Here is a 13,090-nt window from a genome sequence, read left to right as displayed (position 1 = left end):
ATGTAATATTGGTGAAAGGCTACCATACAACTGTATGACCTGTCTCAGTTCTGGACAACATAATATAAAGGTTTCTGGTAACGAACACTCATTGAATTTCCTGTTACATAAGTTCTTTTCTTTGTCTGTTTGTTTACTCAAAAATCTATTTGAAATATATTGTCTAAAAAAAAAAAAAAATTACAGTGTCATGTCAAACATTATCTAAAAAATTAAAACCGAAGTCCTGTTCCATCAGTTGCTCTGATTTTCCTTCCTAAAAATGTACATTACATGATTTTTTTATATTTTCTTCTCATATTCACTCCAATAGAAACCCTTTCCTTTACAAAAAAAAATACTTTTAGCAAATTTTTTATTAGAATGACTCTGAGGTAAAGGACCCTATTATGCATTCCTTCTTTGAAATAAATTCTGAAAAGCTTCTTTCTGAAATTCTGAGGAATTTGAGGGAATTCTGAGGAATCTGACAGCTAGCACACCACACATACACCTCTCACAATCTCATTCCAAAATAATCATTCGTGAAAATAAACAACCTGTTTCAGCATTACTGAGTTCAAACAGATGCAAATTCTCTATTACTGTAATACACTTTTGGTTCATTTTCTTGGTATGCATTGTATGCTAGTGAAATTAAATGTAATATTCTACTTGGAAAATTGTTTATTTCTAAATGAGTTATTGCAAAAAAAGAAGAAAATAGGAGTGTGCAATAGTATTTGGAAGCCCTTACAAATTGTTGGATGTACATCATGCTACACCCTCTGCAAATCTTGGCCACAGAAATGGAAACCATTAGCAAAACATTAAAACAAAGCTGGAAACTGCTGATTATCAGTTTGCCACTGTCTTCACATTTAATGCAGTACTTGGCTCAAAAAGTTCTTTAAAAATCCCCAATATAAGTGAAAATATTTACAAAATAGAATGTCTCTCACTTAATGCCTATTGGGCAATAGTCTTTTAAAACTCCACAGACACTTGTAAATCTGTCAAAAGAATCACTTCCCATAAACAAACTTTCACGTAAAGAGCATTTCAGTGTCAATCAGACAGGATTTGGAATTTTTTAAGCACCAATTTTAAAGTAAACGCAAAACCAGAAATAGTTTAATGTTGATAACAGTAAATTACTAACTATTTACTCACCAGAACACACCAGTAGCATTTACAGGAATCATCCTGACAGTGAAACCAAGTATCAACACCATGAATTCCTATAAACCTGTCACTGACACCATCCCCCATGAGTTATGCCACTGTGAAAGCTGCTAAAACTACCCCCCTCCTCTTGTCTGCTCAGAGCCTGGCAGGTTATACTGCCAAGCTTGCTATTTCATTTTCTTGTTATAATGCAGGCTTATCTTTGACAGGAGGGTTACTATTTGGTAATTTTTTTTTAGAACCCCTACATTTTCTGTCTCAAAGGGGATTTGAAACCATACCACAAATTAATTCAATGTAGTACTAAATAACCCCAAATTTCTGTATGAGAGGATCCATGATTTTTTACAGTGCAGAAGACTGTTACACTACTTGGGCCTATATACCCAAACAAGAATCTAATAGACTTTACATAAAATGCATACATTTAAATTATTCAGCAAGTGCTATATAACTTAATCATGATTTAGTTTGTTTGGTTTTGCTTTATTACATTTTCTTACTTGCAAACAACTTTCCGAGTTAAACAAAAAGTTACAGGAGATGCATGTCCATTGGGCTCTGTTGCAGAATTTGGTTATATTCTCTGGTTATTACATGTAACTTAGACACATAATTACTGCAGGTATGCACATAAGAATGTTAGCTTTATTACAATCTATTGTATCTCTGTCGTCTACAGCTTTTGTGCTTATTTATAACCTTGAAGCAAATGTTTCTTTTCAGATAGAATTTTAAATAAATGTGGAGAAGAAGAGATTTATTTTGATTCCTTTGGAGTACAGTATAAGAATTTTGACAACTTCTAACTGCAAGTGGTTATGCTGCTACTGACACAGAAAAGTTTCAGAGACAGTATTTCACTTGCGTTTTTGGACACACATTGATAATTAGTACACATCTCAATGATGGCAACAGATAAAGGTTCAAGCACTAACACCCTAGCTAGACCTCGGTTGACTAATACAGAAGCCTTTGAACCAAACAGAGAGGGAAGTGCCATGAAGGGGGTGTGAGGTTTTCTGAGACAAAAGTATCTGAGAAAAATATAGGAGGATCAAATTGTGGTGGTACTCTATTCTCAAGCTTCGTTTTTATTGTCTTAAATAAAGGTCAACAATTTAATGCAAAGTGTTAGCACACTTAAAACTAAATATACCATTCTAACCTATTAATTGCTTGCATAGTTACAGTTCTGTGAAGTTATTTTCAGGTAATTTATAAGAAATGTGCTTCTATGTACAATTATTTTCTTCACTCATTAATAAGTCATTTTTCTTAAAAAGCCATTTCAGAGGATAGAAGCTAATAAGTAAAGCTTTAAACATCCCAATCTTTGTCTGTTTGAAATACATTTTCTTCATGACACACAGAAAGAAGTATCTGTTTTGGTGCTCAAGCTCTCACGTATGAGACAGAAAAACATTTCCATGATAAGCCCTAAGCTGTGGAAAGTGAAATAATTGAATTAGTGGCATACAAAACACCCTGTAAAGTTCACCTGTTCTCACGGAGTTTTAATGGAAGCTGAAAGTCAGACATCTTGACAATTCTCACAAGTTTGATTGGATATTCTGGCTCTGTCTTTAAGATTTAAGATTTATGAGGATTTTTTGTTTGTTTCTTTTAAGTTTAACAACATTTTGAACTTTTACAGTATGTGATGGCATGCAGAGGAACTGTCAGGCCTATATTAGTTTTAATTAACATAAAACAAAAATTTTTTTTGCTCCTTGTTTTGTCAAAATGTATCAACATTTTATATAAATCATTTAAAAACCTTTCTGTTAAGATTGTTTCCTAAGAATACATTTAACAAAATGAACAAAGATTGCTAGTAAAACTAAATATTTTTCACACCATAGCAACATATCTGAGACATTAACCTCTGGTTAATGTATTCTCTCTGAAATGGTAGTTTACATTCAGTGTGGCCTTCAGCAGAGAAGCATACTGCAAGGGACTAAACAACACATATAAATGAATCTAAGTACTAAACCCTCATAATTTTCCAGTCAAGATTCCTTAAGTGATTCCAGCACACATTATTAGTAGAAAGTTTTGGTTTAGTGTCAAGATCCAAACGTACAGACCTCCGCACATCATTAAGATCTGTCAGGAGTGTAGAAATGTGTGCTAAGCAGAACCCACTGAGAAACTGGAACATTTCCCTTCTGTCTGAACAGTACAAAAAATGAATATTTTGAAATTGAATAGTGTTGTCTAATTTAGTGGAAGACAAAATTTTTAAGAAGAAATAATAATAATAATTTTAATCAGATGAGCTGTTTACTGTGCTAGGAAAAAAAAGACCTTTCAAATGCACAAACACATTATTACTTAGCATACTGAACAAGGGATCAGATAGAAGAGAATTGCTGGGCAATGGCTGGAACAGTATGTTTATGAGCTGAAATGGTAGAGGCCGGAGAATCTTCTGTTTCCCTCTGTACTGCTGGATCTCTGATTTTCTGTGCAAGACAGACCATAAAGTTTCACCTAATTAATTCTACCAAGTTTATGGCTTTGGCTGAGCTAGAGCATCCTGCTTAGATTTAAAATCATGTAAATTCATAAACTACCTACAATACTAGCAGGAACACTCTTCAAAGTGTTAATTAGCCTCAGTACTACTAATTTGTATCCCACTGTCTGAAATAAAGTACTTTCAATCTTTGATCATTGGCAGTAAATACGTAAGCAACCACTTCAATTCTAGCACAAATCTGCCTTTTCTTTTACTGCATACTCCCGTAAATATGAAGTCACTGCTCCTCCCAAGGCTAGTATTACACACTCTCCAAACTACATCATTCATTATCCATCATACATATTGATAGGGACAATATTCCTCCTGTTCCCAGATGTATACGACCTGCTCCCAGATGTACACTACATAGTTATGTAACTAATGCTTAACACACACACACACACACACACACATATATATATTTATATAAAAGGGCACACAGAAAAGTGCACAGAAAAATCATAACTGTGGTATTTCCAAGATTCGTTTTAGAATCTTAACATTTGCAGAATGATTTTCAACAATAAATTTTGGAAGATTCTTTAGCCAAAGGAAAAAATATAAAAGAAAAAATTAACAGCATGCCATTGTTTAACCAACAGAAAGTTTTCTCCCTCTCCTTTGTGCGCACATGCAGACATCTGCTTCCAGGGAATAAACTCTTCTAAAACATCATTGCTTTGCTCCTCTGTTGTATTTCTGAATCTTATTAAAACCATTCCATACTATTCTCTATTATCACAAACTAGAAAAATCTAATGGAATTTTAAGAAATGATCCACTTAGGAAAATTTCCACTTAATGTATTCGCATATGAACATTACCAATGGAACACTGTCAAAATGTTTGTTTTATTGTAAAACAGAATCCAATGTACATATACAAAATGTGTTTTTTAATGCCTGTGTTGTATCTTTGCCAAATCAAAACAAACTGAAATATATCTCATCCTGCTGAGGCAAGACACTATTCAAAAAGTGGTCAGAAAACTCTGAGAAGGAAAAGATTGTCATTTTGTCAACAAAAACTGAAAACAAAATAACTTTTCCTGTACAAAGCTGTCCTTTGCTGTTTTCCTTACACCATTCTGTTTCTACAACATTCTATTTCTTGCAACTTTCATTTGAATTTGCCAGCACTTCCAAAATTTTAAGGTTAATTTTAAAATTTTAAAGTATAATTAACATGAAGAAAATCAATGTGACTCGTTCCTGGAAAGTATCATGCAACTTCTCTGCTCCCGCTGGGAAAATTTTTCTGGAACATGTATGTGACTCAGATGTCTAAACCCCATTTTTAAATTTACTTAAAACATTTAATTTAAATTAGACTAAGGCTTCAATTGGTTGAAAATATTTTAGAAAAGGGCCTTTGATACTTTTCCGAATACTATCCTCCTATAATGAATAAACAATTACCTTTTACTGAGAAATATCAATTGATCCAATAAATTATATAGAAAGTTAACACTCAACTGATCTAATATTTGGAATTTTCATTATGTGATTAGTAAACTTACTGTCTATAAAGCAAATCAAACAACAGACGAAATCTCTCAACATTGTAATCATTGCCCTATTGATAATTATTGTATCATGATTATACTAAAACTCTATTCCATAACAGACTTTGTCTGAGGCCATATTATGTATGAATTAAATGTATAATTCCATCTGAATAAATATGAACACATTCAATTAATTTCTCCATCTGTGCTTACATACAAATCCAACAAAGCTGAAAATGTTTCAATGGAAACATCAATTAATCTCTAGAACAAAAACGGTTTATAGTTAATTAGTGGATATTTTGCTGCAAAAACTTTCATCTCAGTTTGAGGACTCTGATGGGAACACACACATTTATGAATTTTAAATTAACTTCTTGTGAATACTACTAATTAAACTTCTCCGCTTTTGTACATCTTTCTATTGGTAAATATATTCCCTTATAATCCTTGATAAAACCAGATGTTGTTCAGTATTTGAAATCTGGAAAATCGTAGAGTTTTAGTCTTAAATGGGCATGAACTAATTAGTTTTTCTTTTTGCAGCTTCCTCCTTGTCTTTATTTACAGTGACAGTGGCTGCAAGAATCGAGAATGAGTGACCCTTTTCAACTTCCATCCGTTTCTCATTTCTAAATTCTCTTCCATTCTTGTCTTAATTTTGTAATACAGATCCACTTTGCAATATAATGTGATACAGAGCTCCCTGAAGAGGCACTGAATGAGAGCAATGTAGATGCAACAGTTTAGTCTGCTCTAGACAGCCATGCTAAGAGACAGGGTTAATTAGCTATTATGCTGGTATTGGTAAGCAACACCATGCTGGTTGCAACCAGTCCACTGGATCTGTTTCTATGAAAAAGACTATATATATATGTGTACACACATATTCATATCTGAAAAAGAATATATATATTGTCATGCCACTTGAGAATGAGGATAAAATGAAGCACTTGAAGAGGCAGCGGAAGCCAGGTATGTTCAGCCTGGTGAAGAGGAAGCTAACTGTTGATCTAGTTTTATGCTTCAACTATCTAATGAATAGCTATAGAGAAGATGCAGCCAGACTTTTCTCAGAAATGCACATCTAAAGAAAACGGAGCAATAGTCACAAGTTGCAGCACAGTAAATTCTCCCACAGGATAAGGAAAAATATTCAAGACAGTGATTCAGCACTGGAACAGGTGCCAGAGAGGTGCTGGAATTTCCATCCTTAGATTCAAAACTGAGCTGACCAAGGCCCTGTACAACTTGATCTAAATATGAAGTTAGTTCCACTCAAAGGCTTTGTACCACAGGAGCTCCAGAGGTACCTTCCAACCAACCAAGCTGCATTTCTCTATGATTTTAAGATACTTGTAATGCTTCTGTATAAAGAGCAATGTGAAAACAGCCAATGTAACACTATTTCAAATGAGCCATTTCTCAACTTGTCACACATAGTTTTGCTTGCTTTCCTTTTAATCTTTTTATAAGGATTATACAATTTCAGAAGATGGCGTTGCCATAAGATGAAGTTTTGATGAAGTTCCACTACTTAAATGTGAAGAAGTTGAGGGTAATATACTTATGCAAGATACAGATCTGTCAACAATTAGGTTAAGAGGCCCCCAATTTGAAACCATGTCTCCTGGAGTACTGAAATCCAGCTGATTATTATGAGCAGCTGATCCATGAAGTCCTGCTTCTATTTTAGATTAAATTATTTCCTTTCAGCCATGTATGTGTGTATGTAAACAACTACATATATATTCATACACAGTTAAGTTAGTAAAAAATTATATACTGTACATATACTGTATATATACTGTACTGAAAAAATATTTGAAAATGGCAACTACTGGTGGCCATGAAAGAAGGTGAAAGCAAAAGGTATGTGGATTTTCAGTGGGATCAGAATGTTAGAGTCTCATAGGAAATCTAATAAATTATGGGCAATAAAGATGTGACCCTTGAAAGTATTCAAAGTGGACCTACCTTGGTTTCCATTTTTAACTATTCAATAAATATCTTTCCTCTTTCAGTTGTTAAGGTCAAGAATACTAAAAAGTTATAATAAACATTACAGTAAATGATACAAGGAATCTAATATTGCTTTCTTTTGACTAATGAAGCAGCATTTTAAAATTTTATGAACTGTATTGCAAAGAAGAGCAATGAGTATGACAGATGGAAACAATCTACAGTGCAACTGATTTTGAATAATTAAGATTGTTCAACTTTGGAGAGAGACGAATAAAAAGTTCATGGTAAAACTTATACAAGTCTATCATACTTTGTAAAGTTACTTTCTCTCTAAAAATCTTCTTATAATTATGCACTTCAAACATTTTCTGCTTATTCCAGAACAATACCAATCAAGTAGCATTGTCCAAACTAGAAGGGAAATCATGTCTGGTCATGGGAAAAGGAAAAAGTGGAAACCATTGCCCTAGACAGGGAGTAAGATATCTTACAATCTTAAAATATTAATGCAAAGCAAAACCTGTTCTTCTCCCATAAATATAAAAATTAACTGGAAAGCTAACACCTGTTAAATGAATAAATGTATCTGCTTATGCTACTATGTAATATTTGAAATACACTGGACTATACAGACCTGGAGTGAAAACCTGAGCTTACAGAAAACATTTTTTTTTCTGTGACTTTAGAGTGAAACCAGATTTCACTCTAAAATTTTCATCTCATTTTGAAATATTGCATTCTTCTGCACTTCTTTCCCCTTAAAAGCCTATATTAAATGCATATATTTGTTTATAATTCTTTTCGACTTACAAATGCTCATGATTACAAAGCTTGTTCTGGAATATGTGTTAAAGACCTGTTGGATTAAGGTTCTCCAAAAATTTGTTTGAATTTTTGAGCCAAACTTTAATCTAATCCCTTTAGACTAAAGTTAGTTTGTCCCTTTAAAGTCTAATCCGAAAGACTTCAAAATAGCAAATTGTATGGAACTCAATCTGTTTATCTGAAAAGGATGAAAGGGTTTGTGCTCCATCTAGATTTGAACTTTTGGTTTCACAGTGTCTAGGTATTTCAAACCAGAGGTTTACACCATTAAGACATGCCACTCATGATAACTCAATCTTTTCTATGTTAATATCCATGATAGAAAGATAAATGAATGTCTTGATAAACTTTCAAAAAATATTTTGAAATACTAAATGACAGCTATTATGAAAAGTGTCTATCCAAATTGCCATTTCAGGCACAAGGGGTGATATTTACCTTTTTTTTAATCGTTCTGGACAAATCTCAGAAAAAAAGTACGTCACTAACAGGAACATTAGCTTGTTCCCTAATGACACACAAGAAAACCCTCTTTCAATTTATTACTTTTGTCTCATCCCACTTCCAAGGTAATCTTTTTAAGACTACCTTAGCCAACCAAACTGTGAAATAAATCCAATGTACCCTATAACACAGGCAGCACCAGTTAATATTGTTCAAATTATTTAGATCTGAAGGGCCGCGCCTGTCTGGATAGCTGGGCCCGACGCTTCTCTGGACTTGGTTTCTGCTACTCACATCTGTTTCAGCTTTAGACTTTCACTGGTATTCTGCCAGCAGCCACAACTTTTTAATGGCTACAATAAACTACAGAGACTCATCAAATCTTTGTTGTACGTGTTAAAATTATAACCTCTTCAATTAAAATTTTGATTTAAAAATAAACTACAGCATTATCTGAAGAAAAAATTTGAAAGGAAATGTTTGAAAGAGATACAATGTTTTTATATGAGTGAATGTTTCTTTGTTTAAATATAAGAGAAACTAATCACAGGAATGCTTGTTAGAATTCTGCTGCATATTTCTGAGTGATAAAATACCAACATCTGAAAACATTTCCACAACCTTTTTTGTTTCAAATCTTTGCTGTCATTAACTTTATATGTTAATTGGTTTGGCTGGGTTTCAAATACATCTTTACAATGAAGAATTATGAAAACAACCTCAACATAACAATTTTTCTAGATCTTCTATAAATACCTAAGAAAATTTGTTTTAGAAAATAGAAATCAGTGATTACAAGAAAGCTGCAGTTTTTATTTTAAGAGTTAAAGTGTTTAGCTTTTCCTACTTGCTGTCTGTGTCTTTGCAATGTAGAACAAATATGATGTGAATGTCACAGTCTCAATGCAGATCCTGCAAGACTAAGATGCGTGACAGCAGGACTACATGCTGAAAAAGTACAAGATCAAACACAGATCATGTTTCTGCACAAACTAGCCCAAAAGAGGGCAGGCCAAGGGGTTTGCAGGGCCAAGCGATGAGAGGAGATAGAGCACTCACTTATGCCCGGGTCGAACAAACAACAACTGATACTTTCCTACCACTGTTAACCTTTGAAACTATCCTAAAGATGGCAGTGACCTAATCCAGCAATTTCCAACTGTAAGGATAAATTATTTTGTAATGGTTTTCATTGCCTTATATTGAAAAAAAATAAAAACAATCATCTTGTACAACTCTGATTCTAAAAGGACTCTTCCATTTTGATGCAGAGATGTAAATGTAAACGGAGAAGTTTTTATAGGCTTTTATGCAGATGCTCTCTAAAATCCATTTTCTACACAAAACTGCTTCAGTAATAGTAGCAACTTTTCCTTAACAAAAAAAGACAGCCTTAAAATATTCAGTCATCATTTGCTGGATTTATTTTAGAAAGTCAAATGAAGCACAAAATAAAAATGAAACTGCTTGGAGCACTTAGAGAGCAACCCTTCCTACTTTATTTCCACTCAGTACCTTGATTGATAGATGAGTTGGGTTTCTGAGCCCCTCCTTATAATAAACATTTTTAGATGTTTATTTTATGTCCCAGGGTGAAAATATTTTGAACTGGAGCTTTCCATTTCCATTTGTTGTGCCTTGGCAAGCTGTGCTTTATTTCTACATTAATAGTATTCAACTCTTTCTTGTAGCTGTTAAATTGTTGTTATACAACTACTGAAGAAAGTATTTACGTTATGGAACTAACAGATATCTACAGTTAAACACACAGTCTGGAGAAGCCAGAGGAAAATTCACACATAACTAAAGAAAATGTCAGAAAGATTTCATTAGGGGCCTTTCGATTGTAAAAGGGAAAACTACTTTTCAGTATCTTTACTTTCATTTTTATTAAGTCATGAGTTTGATTTTTTTTTTCTTTCTAATTTATGTGAGTAATTTGTGCCACAGTGTAAAAACTCTAAATGAATCAACACTATAAACCTAATTAGCAATAAGAAAACCTCATAAAGGTCACATTTTAAATGGCACTTTGTTGTTAGCAGAACAAATGTTAAAGTTCCCAGTTACCTTCTAGATCTCTCTTCAGTTTCCTTAAGTCTTTTATTAGGTCTTCAAACTTAACTTGGGAGGCCTGGAAAAAATCCTGTGGTTCTGGTAAAGGAAAAATACTCTTGTCTGTTCCTGCTTCCTAAACAAACAAACAAACAAACAGGCCACTATGAAAATTGAATGCATTTGCAGTGAAATAAATTACTTTTTTTGAAACATCATCTATGAAACACTATTATAAAACTGCAAAAATAATATATTTTAAATCATTCTTGCTAAAACAACATATATATCACTCAAGATGAAATCCTGATGATTCTGAGTGTTCAAACTTTCTTTTAGATGTTGTAAAGCAAACTGTGCTCAATTTAAACTGTGAAACAACATTGAGCTCACAACATTTCAGTTCATTTTATATCAATAAAGGTTTAGATAAGGGATTAGAAGTTTCTTAAATACAGATAACACGAATGCCTACTTTAATGCAACAAGTAGTCTTACGCCAAAAGTTTGTGGCTTTCTCTCTTGCAATTCATTAAATATACACACACTTTATAAGCACAAATTGATAACAATATTTATATATTGTCTGAAGTATTTTATACACATAAAAATACACAGTTTAAGGTTTATGTGGCTAAATAAATCACATGGGTTAGTGTCTGTATGGAACTCCGAAGTAATACCTTATTTTTAGCAAAGTAAGAAAAAAAAGATCAGAAATAAACCAAACCAAAACAAAAAAACCTTACAAGTTTCAAAGCAATATCTCCAGTGGAAATTTAAGAAGTATAAAAATGGTATTAATATGACATTACTTGTATAAGCATATACTAGGGAGTTTAAAATACTACCTCTCTTTCAGTCTGTAATAAAGGAAAACTCACAGGTTTTGAGAACAGGGAAAAAATAATTTTATTCTTATAAAGATATGAACATTCAGGGGGAAAAAAATACAATGGATGACATTTACACTGTGCCCATTTCCTTCCAAGGAAGATAAACTGTTTTTTTTTTTCAAAATTCCCTGAAGTAAAATTACAGCATAGTAGAAAGTTTGCATTAATATTAAATATTTAAATAAATTAATTAGAAAGCATTAGCTTCAGCATTATTAAAAAAGGAGAAAAGAATACAAACGTCAATACCCTAAGAACTGAGAAACATTACAGGCTAGACAAAGTTGCTTTTGTTATGAGGCTTTTTACAAGATGGGTACTTAAGTTAAAGTAATGACACTTTATTTCCCTGCTTCAACAACAAAAAACCACAAACAAACAAAAAACAAACAAAAAAACAAGTATAGATTTACATATCTACTATTTTTTTATCTCCTCTACAGTTCAGGCCCAGGAGCTGTTCCACATGCTCCAGACATACAGACCCTCCAGCACTAGAGATCATAGAATCACAGAATGATTTGAGTTGGAAGGGGACCTTTAAAGATCATCTAGTTCACCCCCCCTGCTATGAGCAGGGAAATGTCTTCACTTACTTTAGTCTTCATTTACTTTAGTCTTACTCCTGGAAAAAATCCTCATGACTACTAACTAATCAATTCAACATCTTTATGTAAGAATTTTTTTTTTAAAAAGAGAAGGAAAAATAAATATTTTTATTCAACCAGACATAGGGTCATGAAAAATTACACTAGTCTTACATTCAAAGATTAGGTAAAGGCATCTTCTTACTCTCAAAAATAATCAATTACATACTTAAAATCAATTAATAGGGACACTTTCATTTAAAAGACAATAGTTCTAATTTTCCACTCAAAAACTTTGGACACTGCTGATATCTACCCAAAAGTCTCATAAATGTAACTTGCTCAAAGCAGCAGCCACACCTCCTCCCACATTTTCAACCTCTAACTCCTCATCAGCTGACTCACCTATCTTAAAATACCAACTTGTCCTTGCATTCTGTCATGAAAGAGGAATCATGCTTCTGTCTACCATTATTGCCACATCAGAACAAGACTTACAACATTACAGTAACCAGGATTTAAGAAGACAGGACTGGAGTGACCACTTGTCCAGTCTGCGACAGTCACAGGCAGTTGCCTGCAGTGGTTAATTCAACAGTTAATTTAAAATTTTCCAAAGCCTTATCATAAAACCTATAGCAAATTTCAGACCTATTTGAGGTCCACAACTATTATAAGAAAGCAAAAGAAATGGATTTTATTTTTCTGTCAAAGCTACTGTGTTCAGATTTTTAAAAAGCTAATGCAAACCCGTTTCCAATCTCTTAAAGACACCCACTTTTGAGAAGGCTGATACAGCAAATGAATCTTTTACCTTATCACAATGGCGTAGGTAATATATGACGATATAATCCACAAGATTAATACCATTATCCTAGGAAAAAATACATATATTATTCAAAATGTGTGTGATTAACACCATTTCAAAGTGACTGAAAATCTACTCTATTTCAAAATAAATATATTATTATTTTATATTGCTGTGAGAAATAGGACTCACAATATATTTAGCCTTAGAATTACTGAACAAAAAATACATCTTTTATAACATAGGCTTAATCATACCACCAGAAGACTTAGAGTTTCTTTTGTGGTTCTAAATACCGGGTAAGAA

At 33.0% G+C, this 13,090-nt stretch overlaps 1 protein-coding gene across 2 annotated transcripts in view; it reads right to left on the bottom strand.

Annotated features, from left to right (window-relative positions):
• FMN1 (formin 1) overlaps positions 1-13,090 on the bottom strand; it is a 209,386-nt gene that overhangs the window by 53,114 nt on the left and 143,182 nt on the right. For both annotated transcript variants that reach the window (XM_074868155.1, XM_074868156.1), the window contains 2 exons: positions 12,791-12,850; positions 10,509-10,629 (listed from right to left, as the gene is read on the bottom strand). In XM_074868155.1, coding sequence (XP_074724256.1) covers positions 10,509-10,629; positions 12,791-12,850 — 181 coding nt within the window. The remainder of the gene's footprint in view (positions 1-10,508; positions 10,630-12,790; positions 12,851-13,090) is intronic.

The sequence above is a fragment of the Strix uralensis genome, chromosome 4 (assembly GCF_047716275.1).
Source record: "Strix uralensis isolate ZFMK-TIS-50842 chromosome 4, bStrUra1, whole genome shotgun sequence".
In the NCBI taxonomy this organism is placed as follows: Eukaryota; Metazoa; Chordata; class Aves; order Strigiformes; family Strigidae; genus Strix; species Strix uralensis.
This window is presented reverse-complemented; position numbering and strand designations above follow the sequence as displayed.